Source organism: Paroedura picta, chromosome 2, assembly GCF_049243985.1.
Source record: "Paroedura picta isolate Pp20150507F chromosome 2, Ppicta_v3.0, whole genome shotgun sequence".
NCBI lineage: Eukaryota > Metazoa > Chordata > Lepidosauria > Squamata > Gekkonidae > Paroedura > Paroedura picta.
In genome coordinates, this window is record NC_135370.1 from 66,077,962 (window position 1) to 66,101,525 (window position 23,564).

Genomic DNA, 23,564 nt, shown 5'->3' on the forward strand with positions numbered 1-23,564 from the left:
TTCAAACTTTGTTATGTACCTCTAATCTGACTTGCAACATGGAGGCTCTTTAATACTCCGCTTTTCCTCCTCCTTTCTTTGTCAGGGCATTTAATATAATGGTGGTATAACCTTCCTTCCTTCCTTAAGAATCATTAGATTGTAAATTGAGTTTAAGGTAGAGAGAGATCTCTCTCAGAAAACTCTTAGTATTCTCACTTACATTTCCCAGAATGCCTTTGTGTATCAGTCTGTAGTTGAACATATTCTTTTCCTCCTTCCCATACTTTTGTTGTAGTTTTTTTAAAAACAAATATTTAAAGCAAATATCCTGATCTGCTTTGCTTTAGTACCTGGAGAGGTTTTCTTTATCTTGTCACAATAGCCTATTCATCGTTGTGGCTTCTGCACAGAAGACCACTTGATGGACAAAAGTTACAGGTAAGGGCAAAATCATGTTCTTCTAATCCATTCCCCACTAAGGTTTACTCTGCATGCACTACATGAATATTTTGGAACATGAGAAATCTGTAAGGCATTCTAGCATTCCTGGACCTTGTGCCTATGACATCAAATGAGGAAACAGTGAGCATTATCGGCTTTTTGCTTTTATTAGGAGATAAAACATTAAACCTATGTTGTTCACGTGTCCTGTGTAGGCTTGGCCATGTTGTCACTCCTAAGGTTTGATGGCTTTACATGATCTTGCATCACACATCTAAAAACAACCTGCAGTGCTCTTGGCTTTTGACCTTTTGAATTCAGTCCACATAGCTGTCATAAGATAAGTAGATATTTCCTCCTACAGTTTGACGTTGGAATGTTGTTCTTCCGTAAACATTATTCTGCTCTATCCAGCCACAAAAGATTTGCTCTTGAGTTCCTCCTGCTGCTGCGGGGCCAGAGGTTTCTTTAAATCAGGAAGAGGAAATGGAGGAGCAATTCCCCCCACCCCCACACTCCCTAGAATAGATCCTGCCTAGCAGCAACAGCAGATACTTTGCAGATTGCCAACCCATTATTAGAGTTCTGTCAGTACAACAATCACTGTGGAGCTTTTTTTACCCCAGCACCACCCCTAATTAGTGGGACTAGGAGCACTGATAATTCACAGTGGGTACTTCATCACAAAACATAAGTAAGACTCTTCATCTTAGGAAAAGTGCACAACGGACTATTGGACCTGCTATCTTCATGACTGGTCTGACATATGTGAGAAACTCATTGAAAACCAAGAACATCCCATTTAAAAGAGCATTGGTTCTCATGCTTTTGTGATTGATAAGTCTCCTACAGTGTCTGGAATAGGCAGCATAGCAAAGTAACAAAAAGTACAAGAACTACAAAAACAAAAAAACAAAAACAGCTCAAGTGCCTTAACAGAGCTTTGGTTTTTATTATTCCTACTGAAAAGAAGAAGCAGACCCTGCAAGTTGGCAAGGTGAATCCTGATCCTTCTCCAACTTTGAATTCCAAGTCTTCTCAGATTCCAATTCTGTCATCGTATGTGGTCTGGGCCCTAATTATCTAAGAAACCACATCTCTGCCTATGCCCCCCAAAGAGCACTATGCTCTACCAACACCAACAAACTGATGATGCCTGGCCCTAGGGAAGATCGTCTGTCATCGACCAGAGCTTGGACTTTCATGGTGTTGGCCCCCACCTGGTGGAATGAGCTCCCAAATGACATCAGGGCCCTGCCGGAGCTTAAACAATTCTGGTCTGCAAAATGGAGCTCTAGACAAATGAACAAGCCACCAATCAAAGTCCAGAGGTCCCTCCCACCATCCACTGCACCAACAAAAGAAAAAACAGAATCACAGTGCAGAAAAGCTGAGTTCCCAATGGTTGAATGTTAAATTATAAACTGCTTTATTCAATACAAGTTCTCATTGTTAAGATGTTATTATATATTTAAGTTAAGATGTTTATTGTATCGCATTGTATTATGAAAGTTTCAATTTAAGCCGTCCTGAGCTGAAAGGGAGGGTGGTATATAAATATATATATATATATATATATATATATATATATATATATATATATATATGTGTGTGTGTGTGTGTGTGTGTGTGTGTGTGTGTGTGTGTGTGTGTGTGTGTGTGTGTGTGTAATAAAATAAAAACATCTTCTGGGAGCAAGGCCAATCTAAACAGAGTGTTGAAGTAAGTTCTTTGCTGAGAGTAGCAATGAAAAAATTACTAACATATAGACCTTGCCCCTTGCTTTTTCTGAGTCTTCGGTCAGTTTTAAAAGAAATGGTTGTGCCAGAGCATTAGATTGTTTTAATGGGCAACCTGTACTCTGGGCAAGAGGCTACCATGAGGACAGAATATTGAAAAGCAGAATGAGTTCCAATTGGCAAAGGTATCAGGCAAGGATTTATTTTATTTCCCTCCCTCCTCCAACTATATTTAGACAATATCATAAGGAAAGTTGAATTAGATGGTGAAGTGAAAATTGGTGAAAGGATAGTTTTAGATATGCGGATGAAGCCACACTACTGATAGAAAATAATGACGATTTGAAATGACTACTGATGACTGAAGGAAGTGCTGCCGCAGGATTATTGGTGAACATCAAGAAGACAAAAGTAATGCTTACTGAGGAATTACATTCAGGAGGTGGTGGGTTCTCCTCCTTTGGACATTTTTAAGCAGAGGCTAGAAAGCCATCTGACAATACTCCAGATGCAAACATAAACACCCACACACATTTCTGCTAGTTACTGACTGAAGTTGACTAGGAAATCTCATTGTCCCTATCTTGAAGACTAGATGAAGTCTTGTATTTTCTGACTCTTGAGGAAAGTAGGGTTTTAATTGTTATGCATTTTTGGAGTTCTGGATGCAAACACTAATTATATTTTAATTAGCATGTTACTGATTTAGGGCTGTAACCAGGGTAGACCTATTGAATTCATGATCCCACCTGGAACATTGATTTGTTTTACAATGATGCCCTCCCTCCTCCAGAAAAGTCTTTTAATTCATGTGCATTTAATGAATTAGTACGTGGCCAGATCATGCGTTCTGTTGAATGGCCATAATTGCTGAATCCTGGGTGAGAGCTTCTGCTCTTTTTGGAAATCATCTTTGTTATTTCTGAGCTTTCTAAATGGGGGCAGGGGTGGAAGTACTGCTTTCTGCTCACTACTAAAGAAAACAGCATTTTGTGTTTAGTTAAGTCGAAAAGATGTGTGTTGCCTATAAACTGCAAATCTCCTTTCTCTCCTCACTCCCACCTCTCCAGGTTGTTAGAGCTGCTGAGGAAGCTGCTTCCACTCTGGCTAGCTCCATCCACCCTGAACAGTGCATCAAAGTGCTGTGTCCCATCATTCAAACAGCTGACTACCCAATTAATCTGGCCGCTATTAAAATGCAGACTAAAGTAATCGAGAGAATCTCAAAGGAGTCTTTGCACCAGCTCCTTCAAGACATCATCCCTGGGTTGTTGCAGGTAATGATACCTTGTATTCAGGCATTTTATCATCCTGTAAGCCATTATGTTAATGTTTCTGTATGTAAGCTTCTGGCATGTGATAAATAAGAACTGTTTAGTTAAGAATACGAATAGACATTTAGAATGGAAATGTAGCCCAGTGGCGGGTTAACTGTATGTATGGTGTGTGTATATTTATTGCGGTTTAGACCAGAACAATACAAGAGCAATAAAATACAGTACATGCTTGCCAGTGCACAGGATGATCTGTATATTTCATAAAGCAAACTAGCCTCCTGGCTACAATTTAAGGAGTCATATTTAGGGATATAAACCTTGATTTGGTCCAAAGCGTATTTTAAAGTGCCTTTATCTACCTATGTACTCCCTGCCCTCTAAAATCTATTGGGTTAGTCCTCCTTAGGATCCCCTTAATCTGGAAAGTACTTGTTAATGCATGTCTACTGATTCCCACCTAAGGCAGTATACTATGATGTATATAAAAATACCTATATTATTGGGAGAGGGGATCTATATAAATAAAATTGCTTTGTTATAGTTGCCTTTCATTTTTCTCACAAGTGAATCAGCTGTTTACCTTGTCTGGACTGGGGCAGGTCACTGCTACTTGTGTTGTTAGACCTCATGGCAGCGTTTAACCTGGTTGATCATGCGCTGTTTGTAGCTTGCTTCCTCGTCAACATGGGGAGATGGGGGTCAGCACCACAATGGCTGATCTCCTTCCTCCAAGGTCGAGGACAGAGAGTAGAAGTTTTATTTCGCACAGCTGATCTGGAGGCTCTGGCTTGGGTGTCATCAGTATGCTGATAACACCCAGCTCTATCTACTTTATGGAAGGCTGTCCAAACCCACCCCCAGATACACTTGCCAAATTCCTGAAGGAGGCATTGGAGTGGCTCCAGCAGAGCCAAGCTAAACCTGGAAAGATGGGAAGTCCTGTGGCTGGGTAGGAAAGGGTCAGATGAATTTGGGAGTGATCTTTGATGCCTTCCTAACAATGGAGGCACAGATCACCATGGTAACCTGCCAGGCACTCTTCTGCTTTTACCAGTAGAAGCTACTAGCGTCCCTGGAAAACCTATCTGCAGTGATTTCATGCAAGGGTCACTTCTAGATTAGATTAGTGTAACTTGCTGTATGCAGGTCTACCATTGACCTTTACCCAGAACCTGCAGCTGATACAAAATGCCACTGTGTGGTTCCTCACTAGGACACCATGGAGAACCCATATTCAATCAGTCCTCTAGCAGCTGGATTGGTTGCCGGTTGAATTCCAGATCAAATTCAAGGTGCTGGTTCTAACCTTTAAGGCTTTGTGTGGTCTTGACCCTGAATCTCTGAGTGACTGTCTCTCCCCATATGTCCCTGGAAGAACTCTTAAGAACCCTTAAGAACTACAAATGTGAAAATGCTGGTGATCCCTGGCCCTAAAGAAGTTTGACTGGCCCTGGTCCCAGCCTGGTGGAATATACTGCTGGTGAAAACTTGGGCCTGCAAAATGGCGCTATTCCACCAGGCACATGGGTGAGGCCAGGATACACAGATGGACTGCATCCCTCTCCCCACCTCCCTCTGTCACCCATAATTAAATACATTGAAACGGAGCATAGGGATAGTTTTATTATTTGCCACCATAGTTGTATGGTTTGATATGTCCATTGTAGCGATTTTTCATTGTAATTGAAATGTATGTTGTACACCATCCTGAGCCTGAGTGCAAAGAGGAGCGGTTAATAAATCAAATTATTATTATTATTAATAATATATCATTTGGCATGTGTAGTGTAGCCAGGAGATCCTAGGATTGTCTGGCAGCCAGGTAAGGGACATTCAGAGCTGGTTTGCCGCTGCCTGTGCCTGCCTCTACAATACATGATGACCTTAGTGTTCTTTGAAGGTCTCCCATCCAAATACTAGCCTGTTTGAGGATAAGCATTCTCTCTCGCTCGCTCCCCATCCTTTTCATAAAGCACATTAGTTTTCCTGTAGCCCTGCAGTGGTTTTTAGGATTGGGAAGGGCTACCTCAGAAGGGATTAATGGGAGCTGGATACCAGATTGCTCTTCCTTGAGCTGTTCTATACTCTCCCCTGTTCTGGGAAAGCTGGTTCTTCAATCATGAAATCTTCAATAATGAAATAAGCATATTTATAAACCACATTTGACCTTTCCCACACTGGAGGCTCCATGCCGGACTGCATGCCGGACTCCAGTCCATGCCGGACTGCCGTTTGAGCCAGGCAGGTTGCCCCACCTCTTCCTGCTCCTATGAGGAGGAGCATTTGGCCTGGTGCACCTCATCCGCTCTGGATTTGTATTCCCTCATGAGAGCCGGAGCAGCGAAGTATCCAGTGTGGAAACAGTCCTTGCTGTATAAAACATCTGCTTGTATTCTAGGAAAAATCCGATCATCATATAATAAAAATATTTCAGTTCCAAAGACTGCACCCACAGAACAGGCTGCATTCAGTTTACGCGAAGCAACCGCTTAAAGAAGTAATATTTATTTATTCCAAAGTCACCCTTCAACCCCAACGGGTCCCTAAGGCAGTGAACATGAAAACATTTCCAGGTGAAAGACAGTCTCACTGTGCTGAGCAGTTAGGAGATTTCAACAAGGCCTTCTGTGTTGTCACATTGTCATTACTTCACTGGCAGGCTTTTTGTAAGTTTGGCTGAAAAAAACATGATTCACTGCTAGATATTAAGAACCTACATACTTTACATTGCTGATCACATCAGCGGGCAAAAAAAGTTCCTACTTGCATATCTATTTGTTTTTAACTGTATTATGAAAATAACACCTTTTGAATAGGCCGTGCTAGTTAAAGATTTGAAGCCCAGAGTTTATGAGTAGGATGCATTTCAGCAGAACAGAGCAGCCCTGATAAAATGTGTTCATGCTGTATTTTGAAGCACAGGTCAGGAGAAGTTGGCAGGTACATTTATTGGTTCCCTTACCTCTGGGGATTACTTGACACAAATCTTATTATACAAGGTCAAAGCTAGGTCATGCCTTGGAGGCGAAGCCATGTGTGGGACGGACAAGGTCCGTGTTACAGCAGGAAGCTCTGGCAGAGTTCCAGCTGACTGACTTGGTGCATTCTCCCTGTTCCCTAGCTGTCCTGAGGACTATGTGATGTCACTGAATATTCAGAAAGATTTTGAATGATTTTGCAAAGACAAGACACTGGTGCTAAAGAAACTTACAGTGAGGTTTTTAAAAATCTGGAATTGTGTATGTGACAAGCAGTTGGGCAGGCAGTTTGTAGCAGAAAAAAAGATAGCAGAGAAAAGGCTACGTTCTTTCCTTCCATTCAAGTCGTAGTAAGTAGGAGGTGAATTCTTCTTCTTTGGAAGTTCTTAAGCAGAGGCTAGATAGCCATCTGACAGAACTCAGGCAGATTGTGAGTGGGTGGGCAGGAAGGGATGTGCCAGTGTTTGTTTCTTGTGGCCCTTCCTTGCATCCCAGTGGCTAATAGCCACTGTGGGATGGTAGGTGAATCCCCACCAGGCCAGGCTGGATTCTGGAGATTTTTGGTGCTGGTGGGGATCACTTGGGCATGAAATTGGGGTCACCATGGGTGGGCAGGTAGTTGTGAGATTCTGCATTGTGCAGGGGGTTGGACTAGATGACCCTGGAGGTACCTCTATGATTCTATGGTTCTATCCCATGACTACCTTTCAATAAGGAAAACACATATCCACCTATAGGGCTATGAGGCAAACTACAAGTTTGGCCATGAGTCCAACTCCATTTAAGAAGCATTTGTGGTTCTTTAAAAATTGGCATGAGGCCATAGGGACAGTCCTGTTTCTGCACCTGAAGATTTTGGAGAAAGAGAAACCAAGAGGTCCTGGGACTGTTGTACCACATGCCCAATCTGGACTGGGGCCTTTTAAAGAATTTCAAGTGCTTCTAACGTAGCATCAACAGCCATGGGATGGACTTCTGGCCAATGACTTGTAATCTGGCCCTTTGTTACGTACAGCTGCATGTAATGCACAGGATGAAGTGCTCTGTCTTCATTTGCATCTTTCTCTCTCTCCCTCTGTTTTTCTCTCTGGGCCTTTTAAAAAAGTGGTGGTGCCACTACTGCAACCCAGCTAAGGTTTGGTCCAACAAAAGTACGTTCCTTCTCACCAGCTGATGAATATTTTAAAGAAGCGTGAAACAACTTTTTCTGTTAGATTGATTTCTGAGGTATTTTAAGAGTTCAGTAAAATTGGAAGGAGTGTGCACACACACATGTGTGTATTTTGGATAGAAGTGAGTATATATTTTGGTGATCATCCAGGGTCTGTTTCATAGGGTTGGTTACCTATTATTATTATTATTATTATTATTATTATTATTATTATTATTATTATTATTATATTTATATTTATAACCCGCCACTCTCCTGAGGCTCGCGGCGGGTGACAACATGTAAAAACCCCATAAAACCCCTAACACATAAAAACACCTAAAACAATCCCTAACCCCCCAACCCACCCCACCTGATGGCGGCAGAACTATCCGGAAACCAGGGGTCACTGCTGATGTAGAAGGGGGGGCCCGATCTAAAAAGGGGAGGCGCCAGCCTCAACCATAAGCCTGGTGGAAGAGCTCCATTTTGCAGGCCATGTGGAAGGATGGCAAATCCCTCAGGGCCCGCAGCTCATCTTCCATCCACCATCTACCACCTACCTCATCTTCCATCTACCACCTATCCCCAAGTACCAAGGCCCACTTTCTCTCAGCAGAGAGAAGTGACGGGTGAGCAGGACGCTCCTCAAAGAAAGGCTCCTTACACTCAGGGTGCTGAGACATCAAGCCAAGTTAACCTCTAAGAGGTCATTCCCATGGGGACAGTGATAATGCTATGGGGAGAGCCCAGGAAGCAGTCACTCACCTTGTTGGTAAGATGATTGCCTTCTCCCTCATGGAAGACATAGCCTTTTGCCTGATCTTTCTGGCATAGCCTTGAGTCTTCTCTCCTGTCCTCCCACCAGAGCGAGCGGGTGTTCTTTCATCTGGGAGACATTCCCAGCACCCCTGCTCTCACCTGGACAAAGCCAGGGTGGATGAGTTGGCCTTCCTCAAAGTCAACCTCCCCGTATTGGGATACCCATCCCTGGCAAGATTCAGGTCTTCTGTTGTGCGATCCATTCCTCTTCCTCTGTGGGTGACTTATGCAGCCTGTGGGTTGTATCGCTGGGTGGGAGGATGACCACCTCTTCTGGGCAGGGTGATCTCCCTCATCCAACACCTAACTCATGAAACTACATCTACTTCATAACATACCCCTTACCTCATGATCAATTTAAATGGAGAACCTTGATTTATACTAGTATGGTGGGGTTGGTATGCCTGGCAAGCAGTTGTGGGATCACGTTGGGGAACCCCCTATAGGATGGCTATCTTTTTGTTGTAGCTGGCATTGCTAATGACTATAAGTGGAAAACTGATCTGGTTCTTTTTCTAGATGTCTTGCCTTCAGAGAAACATTATTAACTCTGCCCTGCTGACAGTAAAGACAAAAAGAAATCAGATATTATAATTTATAACTAATTTACAGCGCAGATATACTTCAAGGGATTAGTAAACTGTCTCTGCATAGGTCTCGCATAATTGGTCCTCCTTTAGCTAGGTGTAGACTCCTTCCTTTTGGCCAGTTCCATCTTTTTTTAGATTCAGTAATATATTAACTCAAATTGAGAGCAAGCATTCAAAGACTGAGCAACCACATGATTGAAGGCTACAGGTGACCTTTTAATAGCTTCCACATGGCTGCTGATCAAATGAATCTTATTAGGTCAGAAAGGGGAGAAGCAGCCTGAAAACAGTACTCAGAAACTTTGCCCTGGATTAGAAAAGTAAATGTATAAAACATGAATATTTATACTTCTGTCACATTTGTTAATGGGAACCTGACCCCATCTTACTTTTAAAAAACATCTCTGCTGGATCTGGCCTAGAGATAGGAAGCAATAGAAATTTTAGGAATATAGGACAAAGATGTTTTTAGGATTCTCCCAGCAGAGGTCACTCTGAGCTAATATCAGGGCTCTTGGATGGTATTTTACTGCTGCAATTCCACTTTAGTAATTTGTGTCTCAAGCATATTTCCTCAAAACTGTAGTCTTGATACAGAAAGAGATCATTTTCATGGAAACTTTGTTCCCGGAAAAATGCTTCTTTCCCTTAGCTATTTTCCCTATTGATACTGTGAATGATGTGACAAATCTAGTTCTGTCAGTGGTATGGGTTCTTATTGGACAGTATCTGTAACAGATAGCATCCCCCCCCCCCCCCATAGTAGCCAAATTCTTTTAAAGGCCTTGTTTTTTAGAACGAAACACTCACACAGATGTGCTTCCCTGCTGTATGATTTAGGGATCACTCGTCCCTCAACAACAACAAAAAAGCAGTGGACAATAACAAGTCCCCAATAATGCCCTACCTTTTAATAAACAACTTTTTAAAAGCTTTTATTTTAAATTCTTCTTCTGTGCAGGCATACATGTTCAGACCTGCTTCAGAGATCTCTAGAAAATCTGGAGCACTTAGCCTCCTCTCTGCACAGGCTGGCCCCTTCCCATCCAGCTGACACATGACAGAGTAGGATGAGCGCTCCTTCTCCCAGGCCTTTCTTTGCCACCTTGAAGTTTGGATGTCTCCGCTCTCTCCTGATCCTCATAGGTTTTTCTTCAGTGATTCACCCCCCCCCCTCTATTCACCCTTCTTCGCTTTATTTCTTTACTCTGCTTCATTTCTACAAAAAGAGGTATTGGAAATTATTAGTCTTCAAAAAGAGCCATGAATGTGGCCTGGAAAAAGCTCATTTGAACAACCATGACCATTGTCTCGTATGCTTACAGTGTCTGCACCTGCTTGATTGACAAGCAGTTCACACCAAAGGCTCTCTTGGACTAGGCTTCCAGACTGGGGAAAGGCTTTAGGGCTTTGTGCAAAGATCAGATCCCTTCTAGGATGTTGCAACCAGGCCGCTGGGCCCATACGCCTTCTTCCTGGACAGTTCCATTAAACTCTGTATCAGAACTGGGCCAAATCCAGCACCAGAGAAACCACCAGCAACACTTAGTGCCTTGAAACAATTGCTGCAAAAGAAAAAAATGAAAGCAGAAGACTTCTCATCCCTCCTTCTCCTTCTCTTCCATCCAGTACTTGCAGGTTCATCAAACCCCTTGCACACCTTTAACATATCTTACATAACATCAAGTTACTGTTTCTTGGGTGAATAACTCAGCCTGCCCCAGGGTGCATTCTGCCCTGTTATTAAGAGCACCCAGCCACTGATATAGTGTATATGTGTTCTTGGATCCATATTCACACCCCCAATCCATTGGATCTTCTCTCCATGAATCCCTGGTCATTTTGCTCCTGCCTCCACGGACCTCTTCCTGCCCCCCCCCTTTATTTTCCCCGTTCCACCTTGCCTTTCCTGTGTGCGTTTTTTTGTCTGTAGCTTCATTTTTATTTTTTTTTTCAATAAAACCCTTTTCCAGTTGAACCTATTCCTGGTTTATTTTGAGAATTTTCTTAAGGGAAAAATCCCCATAAACATAGGTAGAGAATCTGAGTTATGCTCGCTCGATCTGTCTCCTTTAAGCTCATTCCCTCAACTAATTAGGAGTCTGTCTTGTTGATTGACAACAGTGGGAACAACAGCTACCACTTTCTATGGAACAGAGCTTGCAGCATGCCATGATACATCATCATCCCCATCTACTATGGATCTGTCCCTCGGAATCAAAGAAGGAAAAGCCTCCATTCTTAGATGGTTCTGATGCCCCCTCAGAACTGTCACCTAATTAATGTATTGCAAACCCATAATCATCTCTGATGGAGGACCTCTACCTCAGACAACTGATCCAAATGGCTAAGTCTCTTAATATTGTGATCATCTGCTCAGAACTAACTATGACTCCATTTCCTTTACCCACCTGACATGAATTTAATTGTGTTCTCAGTGCTACAAGGCTTGTTATCTGGACTAAGCCAGTGTTGGCTTTAGGGGAGTACTGCAATGTTCTTTTTGCCCACCCTATGGCTAACTCCATTGTAACAGAGGTCATCTGAGCCAAGCAGTACTCCAGGTCCCATGCTTCACCATTCGATGGAGAGGGATGTAAGCTTGATGGCCTTAAATGCAAGATCTACACATTGTTCATCCTAACCCTTGCATCTCAAACTTTAATGCCATTATGGGGTGTTGTCAAATGATCTTGTAAAAAGAATGGCTACATTCATTGATTCACTTCTAGAAGAACAGAAAGCTGTGGCCGGCTACATTCATTGATTCACTTCTAGAAGAACAGAAAGCTGTGGCCAAGTTCCTACAGACAGAGAGCTTCAAACTGAGAAAGCAGGAAATAAATATTGCACAATTTATCAAGTTTTCTGCAGTAAATCTATTGCTTCTGCCATAGCCCTACAGTGGCACTCCTGGCTGCACTGTGCCACCCTTTCCAACAATTCTGAGGCAAGAATTGAGGACCTCCCCTTTGACGGAAAGAAATTGTTTAGCTCTCAGAGACTCTCCAGCTGCTCCCACTTGAGCTTCATTCACACAGATGACACAGTGGGAAAGATGGGTTGAGCCAGGTGCAGGACCCATGCCTGGGGCCCAGGCAAGAGGCTGGAATCCCCTGTTGTCCAGGGTACCACTGGCCACACTACACAGCTTTCGAGGATGTGGCCCTCATCCTTCCCAGTCTCTTCTGCTCCTACTCTGATGCCCTCCAAAGATGTTGAATTCACTTGCTGCATGGGCTCACTCTCAGGCACTGGACATGGGAACTCTATGATGCCCAGTATCCTCAGGATGACTGCCGCTGTTCTCCTTGCAGGAATCAAGGCATGGAGGTGGTTCACAGTATCAACCGCAAATATCAGGGAATCAGAATCCACTTCTGCATACCCACCTGGAAAAAAAGAGTGTTCCACTCCTGGGGCACAGTCCAAATAGTACAGAGGGCAAAGAGGGGCAGTAGGGTGTCTACAGTTGTTGGCTTCCAAAGGCAGGTTTGGTCTAGGTCCAGGAGAATAGCAATCTGAGCCAGAGCTCATCCTGTTGGATCCCCACATGATGTTGGATAAAACAGAGATACATGCATCTGTAATAAGGACCAAGACTGCCTTGCAGGGTCCATGGAGATACGCCATGGGTCCGCAGGAAGCCTACCCTGGGGTCCATGGGACAGACCTCTGCCACAACCCTCCCCCCCATTCAAAGCACCTTCACCTTTCTTGTGTGTATTTCCAAACCAAGAGCAAAAGTTGGTCTACAGCTGCTCCACAGGGGTCTTCTGCAAGGGAATGAGTACAAGAATTGTGCAGTTTCTCACTCCATCTCACCATAGTGCCTATCCAAAAGGGAGCCCAGCAAAGAACTGAGCTGTCAGTACAGTGCACAGCCAAGAGCTCTCTTGGCCCAGAACCCATACACCAAGTACCCTAATAGAAAGGGACCATACTCTCTGGATTGCCATGCTGATGGACTTGCATACAGGAGGTGATGTTGCCAGAGTGCCTACTGCCATGAATCAGGGAAAAGGGGGAAGGAAGTTGGAGAAACAGACTCCTCCTTACCTGTTAGTCATAAATGCCCATTTGTGTCCTGCCTCTGGAGATGGGGTTACCTGCTAGAATTCAGAACTGGGTGAAATCAATCACAGAGGGTAGACTTTGATCTTCCTGTTGGGTGCTGGCATAAATTACTTGCTCAGTGGTGCTAAGTGCATTCTTTGAGCGTTCCTGGCTGCCAGGGTGCTCACTCTTTGCCTGCATGGCAGGGAGATATCAGAGAACATCCCATGCTATGCACCCTGCCTTGTGACTTTTGGGGAATCCTGGCTCAGGTTTTCTGTAGGGCTAGGGGGACTGTGATTGGGTGCTGAGGGGAAGGACTTGGCTGCTATAGGGGAGGGAGACGATTAGATGGACCTTCAGTCAGTGTCCTGAATGTTTAGGGCCTCATGAGTGTTGCCACAGTAGTGGAGAGGAGCACTTGTTTTTTCTGTTCAATAGCCACCTTTGCACTGTGCCAACTTTGTGTCTCTTTCGGGATGTCCCAGGGCTGAAAGGTATTAGGAAGTGGACTGACTCTGGCCATATCCCACATTCCATCCACAAAACCAGCACAGGGCCTTGTGCCTGAGCTGCACTGGTGAGCAGCTGCCATGGAGCTGTCCTGGTGTCGGAGAGCAGCTCAGTGGCACTGGGGTCCTGCAGCACCAAAGTGGGCCCTTAAGCAGGCTTATTGCCAAGATACACTGGCATAAAGGTCAGGCAGCTCCCTCACCCCATTCACCCCCCTCCCCGGTTACGATTTCACTGTGAACATACAGGCGCTATAGTTAACACAAGATATAACTGATTCATTTAGTTGACTGCAGATGGAATGTCACATTCCCAGAACATAACTCAGTTTTGAGTGGGATCTTCGTAATTGTTACTCAGGTTTTTACGCCATTTTCTATCAAAAGCTTTGTTAGTGTACAGATCCGAAGTGGTTTACTCCCTCAGAAATCTTGTGCTTATCAAACAATGACCCAAATGTAACCAGATTTCTCAGTGTTTCCTCAAATAGGATAGTTAAAATTCGATCTTACTTGGAAGAGCCTCCTTTAGAGCCTTATGTGCTTATCCTTTTCATTTCTTTGACTCCTAATATTGGAAGAAGAGGTCTTGTAAAGAGACACTCAGTTCTCATAACTGTTTTTTGTTTTTTTTAGGGCTATGACAATACAGAGAGCAGCGTTCGGAAAGCCAGTGTATTCTGCCTCGTGGCAATTTATTCAGTTATTGGTGAAGAACTAAAGCCTCACCTTGCACAGCTCACTGGGAGCAAGGTATGTATGCCACTTGATTTTGGGATTAGAAAAGAACACCTGCTCCTACACACGTGTTTTGAGTCACTATGCCATCACAAATCTTAGTGCTTTGGGGACACACAAATACATATAGGCGTGTGACACCAAGCATGGCAAACTCTATAATAATTTGACTTACTGCTGTAAAGTAATTCTTGGATCAAGCAATGGAGTGTTCATCAGAACAGTTTTAAATCCACCTCTTCCCCAGTATTTAAAAAATTGTGAGTTTCTTTGGCAAATGTGTTTAAATGAAAGTGTAGATTTGTGCTTTATTTCTAATACTGGAATTTAAGCCCGCTGTAGACAAAATACAGCGGGAGCTAGCAGGCAGTGGGTGGGTGTTGGAGGCCCTCCAGCCCTCCCCTGGGCTGGGTGCCCCCCTCCCCCAAGGCCCTCACTGAAGCCTGCCCCGGCCACCCCCCTTCTCCGCCAATTCCCCATCTTCAGTGCCTGCTCTGAGCCCCGCACTGAAGCCTCCCCCACTCTCCCCCCTCCGCCTGAGTGTCCGGCTTCAGCGCGGGGCTCTGAGCAGGCCCATCATGTCTGGAACACGGCAGGCCTGCTCTGAACCCCGCGCTGAAGCCTCCTCTGCCCACCCCCCTCCTGCCGGAGTGCCCAGCTTTGGGGCGGGCCTGCTCCTTCGGCTGCGCCATAGCCTCCACCGCCCACCCCCCTCACCCCCCAGCAGGACCAGTGCGTCTGGGATGGGCCAAGGGGCTGATTGGCCCCTTGGCCCCGGACTGACATTCGGAGGGGCCAATCGGGAGCCGCTTTGAAGCTCGCGATTGGCCCCTTCGGGTTTTTATCCCAGACTCGCTCCGCCTCTTTCTCCTACCACATAGTCCTTACCCCTTTATTCTTACCGCTCCCGCAGAGTGGTTTACAGATAAAGCCAGCAGTTGGTGATTCAGGAAGAAACAAGGCAGGGATGGGCAGAATTACGTTTGGCTTGATTCAGAATGGGGAGTCCCTCTGAGATTATTCTGAAATTCGAATCACAATGCCTCACCCAATTCCTGTCAAGTCTCATCTTCTTCCCTGTATAATATCCCCAAAATTTGTCATAGCCACCTCCAGTCCTGGGGGAAAGGAGTCAACTCGGGGGGGGGGGGGAGAGGCAGGGGGGGTAGCTTGATTCATAGTGAGTTCTGGTCAAATCTTTGCCATGCACCTATTCCAAATTTTAAAATGAGAAGCAGAAGACCTTTATTGGTATAAATATTTCAAATTTTAGTGCTATCACTAGTTTGTATCAATCCAACTCCATGATACTTACTTCTAAGGTAAGGTTTTCTATTGACAGATGTTATCATGAAACAGGTGTGGCTGGCATAGATGTGGTAGTACTTGAGGGTATGACTGGGGTGGGAAATGTACCTTCTCCAGGTTCAGCCATAACATCCACAGATTCTACTTTGAAAGCTATCCCAGCTAAAAAGCAAATAAAAGTTATCACTGGATCATTTTGTAAAGCTCTCAATTTTTGAGTTATTTTTTTTAAGAGGGGACTAATTTTTTCATGTCTAGGGTTAACTACTGAAAAGTGAAATACAGTGGAGTAAGAACTCCCCCATGTCCATATGTGACCACTCACTCAATAAAAATTATCTTTTATTGCTATTCAGATATTGAGCAGCAGTAGTAAATGTGCAATAGAGGCTCACTGATCTGTGATCAGATTTCCAGAGTAGGAGTTTTTTGTGGTAATCCCTATGGAGATGAGGATTCTGTCAGAGCAAGGCATGGGAAACCAACTGTGAAACTCACCATGTTGACCCAACTACTTTACTCTTTCAGATGAAGCTCCTCAACTTGTACATAAAGAGGGCCCAAACCACCAACAGCAACAGCAGCTCATCTTCAGATGTTTCCACGCACAGTTAATGGAGATCTTGGGACATACTTGTAGACCTAGAAACAATCAGCTGTGCCTCTCAGAGACCCTCCCCTCATCAGTACACTCCATCTGCTGACAGAGGCCACGCAGATATTTGTTGCAATCAGTATTTTTGGTTCTCAAAGGCTTTTTAATTGTAGGATATTCTTGGTATTGAATGTAAAGGAAGCAAGGCCTGGGTTGCAGTCTTCACAGAAAACAGCAGTAGAAAGCCATATGTAAATGTTGCAGTTGACCCACTAGTATTTCCGAATTCTGGTTGGTTTCTGAAGTTACCCAGTTCTTTGAAGCTTGAATCATTGATGACAGAATTTGGCTTTACGCCTGGTTGTTTACTTGTCCATCATTTGCATTTGGTTTAAACCTGCTAGTTTCTCCAGTTCTCCCAGTTTCTACGATGTGTTTTTTTTTAAAAGAACCACTGGGGTTAAAAATTGGAATGACCTGGCTGTTGTCCAGAGAAACCTGTACAGATGACAGGATCAACCAGGCTTTTAAAAAAAAGTAAAATAATACCAGCACTTGATGGACCTAGGTCAGGAGTTTCAGCAAATTTGTAATGGTGCTGCCGTTATGAGGCAGACACAGATCTAGTGTAATTATAGCTATTTTAAGACCTGCCTCTGTGTAAATCATTCATTATCTGCTTCCCCTCAGTATGCATTTCTGCATTTTCATTTCAGGGTTTTTTTGTTTTTGTTATATAACAGCATGATTTACTTTAGTATAAGTTGATAAGTTTTCCCTTTGAAGGAGAACTAATGTTATTTTGCCAGCAATCAGACGCCATGCATTTTTTAAAAAAAAATAATGTTTGTTGTATACATTTCTAATTGCATTTTGACGTCTTTTTTGAAGTTTTTATTGCCTTGTCCTGCAACTGGTAAAGAACTGCCCCTCTACATATTTAACTTCCCCCCCCTTTTAGATAACCATAATATATTTGATGTGTAGAAGATGACACATGTTTTCATGCTCTGTTTAGTTGTTGTGTTTTTTGTTTGTTTTTTTAAGCAGATCTCTGTTCAGAGAATTTCTTCCTCTTACGAAGTCTATTAGTATGCACTGAAAGTAAATGCACTGTAATGTGTGTAATGTGGAGCATCCACAGAATTACACTCAAGAGGAATCGACAGCCCATTTTTTTGGAAACAAATGTCAAATTTGCTACTACTGCTGCTTCAGATCTCAGAAAGAAGTTTGTACTTTCCAAAAGCTGACTGCTTTTCAGGAACTGCAATTTGGATAACCAGGCCTTACTTTCTTAATAAAATACTGTTTTTTGTTTGTCAGATGATGCTTTTTAGTATGACACTTGTTCTGTTAACAGCCACCTACTTATCAATGACTCCCCATCCTCTGAGTATTCTGCACCTGCCCCCCACACACACACATGCACACACACTCCCCGTACAAGCTGGATCATTTATAACCTCATTTTGTGTCTAATGTACATAGCAAATTGTTTGTTTGTCTTTTAGTATCCCAGATCCTGTTTCTTCAGATGGCACTCAAAGGGCTAATTTAGTCTACACCATTTGGGAGCAGAGGAGGGATACTGAATTTCCCAGGCAAAAGGGACTCTTGTGGCTACCAATCCATACAGGCTGGTGGAAATAAATCTGCATGTTGTTGGGACATAGATGTCGGAATGGGGAGGGCTCCATTTCCCCAGCACTGTCCATATGTCTACAGCTGCCTTCTTCCTCGCTGCCTCTTAATGCAGGGCTTTAATTTTTTTCAGAGTTTTCGAGAGAGAGGTTTCTTTTCCTTGTGTTTTTCCTCCCCCAGGCCTTTTATATATGAGGATCTGCATAGAACCCTGTCTGCTGTTGGGTGGCCTTAGATGGTGACATCCATGCTATCATTGGGCCACCGAGGTTCCCAAGGTATGAACAAACCAACCAATGCAAGCCCTTTTTGGTCTCTTGTGTAGTGCTGATTTAACTGAGGCATGTGGCTTTCTTTTTAAAAGGTACACTATGTGTGCTTGCCTGGATTACAACACAACACAATTTTTCTATTGCTTCCTACTAGCTTCTCAATAACCTGTATAAGTAATGTAACTTGCCACATTGTCATATAAATCTTTTCTTTCTACCATCTGCCCAGCCCCTTTATTTATCAAGCATAATAGTGCATATTAAAAGGAGAACAGAGAAATGTTTGTAGAATGCAGCAAGACTTTGCTAACAATAATAATGTTTAAAATGGGAAGGTCAGGCTGCAAAACCACTCAGAACAGTCAGCCATGGGGGGGAGGGGAGTTTGTTGGCATAGTGTTCACGCGCATGTATTTAATTTCTATTTGGGGGTTGGATTTTTTTTGGCGCTTTTGTCATGTTACATCCATATCTGTATTTATATCTTATTTGTTTCAATTTTGAGTGTATCATGGCAAATGTACAGATGTTTTTATGTTAACATTTACATGATAGAATTTGCTAAAAAAATAATAAAACCTTTTGAGTTTGCCCTAGAATAAATGAAAGAACTTTAAGTCCTCGTGGAAGCTTCTTTGCATTGCTTTGCATTCTCATAAAAGGAGAATTTTAATGTCACTTGGCTGAACTGGCTACACTGGGACAGAATTCCTTAAACACCAATTCGCGCTGAATTTACAGTATGACTTGCACACACGTATTGTCCAGGTTTATAGATGTTATTTTAATGTTCCAAACATATGCCAGGAAGAAGAGTGGTGATCACTGTGTCTGTAAGGCCAGTTTCCTTTGCATGCATTAGAAGGCCTGTGCGATGGGCCACTAGACAGTTGTGCCCTCCAGCAAGTGGCAAATGGGTATGCTGAGTGGGTGTGACTTGCAACCATGGCTATGATCAACTTCAGGGACATAATCTGGGATCACAGCGTAAAAAACCCAAAACAAGCAATCACTGTGATTTATGGCTACTAAAGTGCAAAAGGTGCACACAGAAATGCATACTTTATTCCTTCTGGACTTGTTCTTGCTTTTTCCTAGATTAATACAATTCATGAAAACATTAAGTTTTTTTGTCATCAAAGTAGGACAGTTTTTCCATTTTGGGATACAGAACTACTTAGGGATGAATGAACATCCACAAGATTTTTGTACAATGATTCTTTTTTCCATTTTACAAATTGTAATACTAAAAGGGCAATATATATACTTTCATAAATAATGGCAGCAAACTGCTTAATACCAGTGCTAGGAGAAGGCCATGGCCTCTGTGCCTGTTTGTTTGGCCCTCCAGGTATGCTATACTTTGCTGTACTTATGTTCCCCATTGATAGCCATGGCAAATTCTACATCAAGCCTTATTCAGGGAAGAAGGTGTACATTGGGGTTGAGCGCTTTGGTGTCCGAAATGGCCACTCGTGCCCGCATGTGCTCGCCAACCGGCGTATCAATGCCCGCACCTCCCCTTCCCCCCCCCCACCACGGCACTGGCTGCTTTGGGTGCGAACGGCTGCTTCAAACACCAAAGTGCCAAACCCTAGTGTACATCTTTCTAAGAATGCTCTCCCCACCATAAATTTGCACATGCATCCCCGCACCCATGGACTGCCTCATGTTTTCAAAAGTTAGGCTGTATTGTTATTTGGAAATATAATTTAAAATAATGATTTATAGCGATGGGTATAAACCAGGTTATGGGTAAGTCCAAGAGGGGCTGAATCCCAATCAGGAATGGTGGGAATCTATAAAATGTGGATCCTCGCCCAAGGAACTCCTTAACTAAGCCCCGCCCCTCTGCTCCCTGAGTCCACTTAATACCCTGAAACTCCAGCAGGGGAGAGGAGTTCACAATCAAAATGTGTGTCCTCAGCTGAGAAACCTGCCAGCTAAGCTCCTCTGCTTCGCATGAGCAGAGAGAAGGGTGGTTCAGAGCCCCGAGTTGACCTAACACTTCCAAACCCCAGCAGGGGAGAAGAGTTCCCAAGCACAAAGGAATATCGTCTTCTACTCTGCTTTTAACAAGTTCCCTGCCTCTCCATGTAATTGTGAACAGCTAAGAGAAAAGAAGCTGTGGAGCTGAGTGTATTTATAGCATTCTGTTCCTGTAGAGCAGGATGAGAACTCTGTTATTGGCAGCCAACAGTGTCTGTTTTAAGGGCTCCTATTAGCGTTTCCAAGGCTAGAGAATTCCGCCACCCCATTGCCTGGAAGTTTTGTAAACAGTTTAATTGACCAGTTACTCTCGTAATATAATCATTCGTGAAATGCCACAAACACCATCAAAGTTCATGAAATGTTCATGCCTTCCATGAACATCGCTTAGCAAGCCATCAACCAGCCAAAATTTGTAACAAACTTTACTTTGTGAACCAGATTACATTATTTCGTGAGCCAGTTTGCACCCAAATAAATGAACTGAGCATCAGGGTGTAAGCCTTGTAATTAGGGTTGTGCGATTCGGCTGGTTCGGCGGCCGTTCCCTCCGGGCGCAGCCAGCGCCACTCCGCGCGGGGGGGAGGGCGGTGCCGGCAGCGGCGTGACAGCGGGCGCAACCACACAGGCACGCCTGCGTGGTTGCGCCCGCTGTCACGCCGCTGCCGGCACCGCCCTCCCCCCCCTGCGGTGCGGCGCTGGCTGTGCCCGGAGGGAACGGCCGCCGAACCAGCCGAATCGCACAACCCTACGTAATCATTGGCTAGATCTGGTTGGAAGTGTGAGCCAGACTGACATGTCCTTCAACTAATAATGTGTACCCAGGAGAACAGCCAGAGGCAGCTCCTTCCATCCTCTGGCCTTGCAACATTTGACAAAAATGTTCCTTCTGCACAATTCTTAACAGCGCAAGAATTGCATGTGTTGAACAAGTCCAGGTGCTCTAGGATTTTGAACATTTTGAGTTTTGTGCTTAATCAAAGCCACATGTTTTTAGACAACCTCTTCCATCTGTTCATTAGACTGAAGCTTTGTGCCTTCAACAGCTGCATAAGAGGCAGAAATTCAACAGGTTGAACTGTCTCCTCAGAATTGTCAAACTCATTGGTTATGCAGGCCAGATCTGACATAAATGTCACTGTCAGGCTGGGCCTTATGTACCATGAAATGTAAGGCCAGGTGCCAGTCATATAAACTTTATAAATGGCACTGGCCAACTCAATTATATTAGTTTTTATTCAAAATACAAACAAAATAAATAGATTCCTAGGAGTGAAAGCAATTGGTTTTCTAGGGAATCCATATAACCCCAATAAATATATAATCATATACAAGCCTTAGTTTTTCCCCCAATTGATATCATAAAAGGGGGAGGGGTATATAACATTTCCATATAAACTAGTTATTTTTGTATATCTAGGCTCAAGGTTGACTCAGCCTTCCATCCTTCCGAGGTCGGTAAAATGAGTACCCAGCTTGCTGGGGGGTAAACGGTGATGACTGGGGAAGGCACTGGCAAACCACCCCGTATTGAGTCTGCCAAGAAAACGCTAGAGGGCGTCACCCCAAGGGTCAGACATGACTCGGTGCTTGCACAGGGGATACCTTTACCTTTACCTTTAGCATGTTTAGGAGATGAGTAATCTTCCTTGCAAATAAATAAAGTAGGTTTGTAGCATTCCCATGTGCCCAGCCTTAGCAGCCAAACATGGCTACGATCTGTCTCATGCTCTTTGTTTCCTCTCTTCCCCCATCCTAACGCTGAGGATTTCAAGGAGGCACACAGGACTTCCCCCATCTACCACCCTGATCCCTACCACCATCAACAATCCTATGAGGTGATCCAGGCTGAGCAACTGTCCCCGGGTGACCCTGACATGAGAAGAAGGGTTGGTTCTTATATGCCACTTTTCTCTACCCAAATGAGTCTCATAGTGGCTTACAATCACCTTCCCTTTCGACACCCTGTGAGATAGGTGAGGCTGATAGAGCCCTGATATCACTGCTCGGTCAGAACAGCTTTATCAGTGCCGTGGCGAGCCCAAGGTCACCCAGCTGGCTGTATGTGGGGGAGTGCAGACTCGAACCCGGCATGCCAGATTAGAAGTCCGCACTCCTAACCACTACACCAAGCTGGTTCCAGGTTCAGGAGGAGAATCTGAACCAGGTTCTCTCAGATTCCCCCCTGCCAGTTCTGCATTTCCCAGAGAAGTGGTGCAGAGGGAATGGTCTGACAGACTGCTTTGCCAGTCCTCACTAAGCTGCAGTCAGAGGAGGCAAGAGGAGGAAAATACCCTGTGACCTCTTTCTCTGCTTGTCCCCGCACACCATTTTACCTCAGCCTGATAGTCCTGCTTCCTAGCAATTTCCTTTCTCCTTCTTGACAGCTGCAACCCCACACACCTTATCACATGCACTCCCCCCCCCAAACAGCCTCCTGCCTTCCCTCCCTTGTACCAATTGCCCACAGGCCAGATAAGAGCCCTAGATGGGCTGGTTCCATTCCCCAGGCCGTATGTTTGACATGCCTAAAGGCACAGAAACTGTTGGGACAGGAGAAGGAAAAGTTGTGTTCGTTTCTGTTCTTCACCATATAGAGCCAGTGACATGCAGTGGTTAAGCATGGCAGCTTCTAATATGACGAGCTGGGTTTTATTCCCCACTTGCAGCCAGCTAGGCATCCTTGGGCTCGCCACAGCACTGATAAAGCTGTTCTGACCAAACAGAAATATCAGGGCTCTCTCAGCCTCATCCACCTCACAGGGTGTCTGTTGTGGGGAGAGGAAGGAAAGTCAATTGTAAACTGCTTTGAGACTCCTTCAGGCAGTGAAAAGCAGGGTATAAAAATGAACTCTTTTTCATATATATGTGCTTCTTACACAAATTATTCTGCGTGCTAGACAATGCTTATTTTCACTGTGAAAGGTTTTATGCACCCTTTTCGTTTTCCAGTCAAGTCATCACCTGGTGTAGGCCATTTATATCCAGCCTAGCCTGATCTCATTAGAACTCAGAGGCAAAACAGTGTGAGCCCTGATTAGAACCCAGGTGAGAAACCACCAGATAGTCTTGGGTTGCTATGAAGAGGCAGGCCATGGCAAGCTATCTCTGTTAGCCTCTTGCCTTGAAAACCCTATGGGGTCACCATAAGTTGGCTGCAACTTGATGATACTTTGTGTACCAAGGCGTGCCAACAATAGGAGCTCTTCAGCAGATCCACACTCTCCCTATTCCAAAGTGGGAAACCAAACACTGGGAAGTTAAGAAAAGAAAGAGTCAATTCATGCAAACGGAAAACATTAAAGGCAGTTCAAACCAGAATGATTTAAGGATGGTCAAAAGGATTAAGGGTTGGTTTACAAATATATCTGGAGGCGAAAGAGCACTAAAGAGAAAGTAGTAATGAGTAATTAGCGAGGAAAGAGTTGACTTGCAAGGGGCTAAGATAATGAACTCCCTTTTAAATCCAGT

The 23,564-nt window shown here is 44.1% G+C and overlaps 1 protein-coding gene across 32 annotated transcripts in view; it reads left to right on the top strand.

The window, feature by feature from the left end:
• Positions 1 to 18,726, top strand: part of CLASP1 (cytoplasmic linker associated protein 1) — a 260,988-nt gene extending 242,262 nt beyond the window's left edge. For all 32 annotated transcript variants that reach the window (XM_077320493.1, XM_077320491.1, XM_077320498.1 and 29 more), the window contains 3 exons: positions 3,233 to 3,439; positions 14,184 to 14,300; positions 16,122 to 18,726. In XM_077320493.1, coding sequence (XP_077176608.1) covers positions 3,233 to 3,439; positions 14,184 to 14,300; positions 16,122 to 16,208 — 411 coding nt within the window. In that variant the 3' untranslated portion in view covers positions 16,209 to 18,726. The remainder of the gene's footprint in view (positions 1 to 3,232; positions 3,440 to 14,183; positions 14,301 to 16,121) is intronic.
• Positions 18,727 to 23,564: the final 4,838 nt, after the last annotated feature.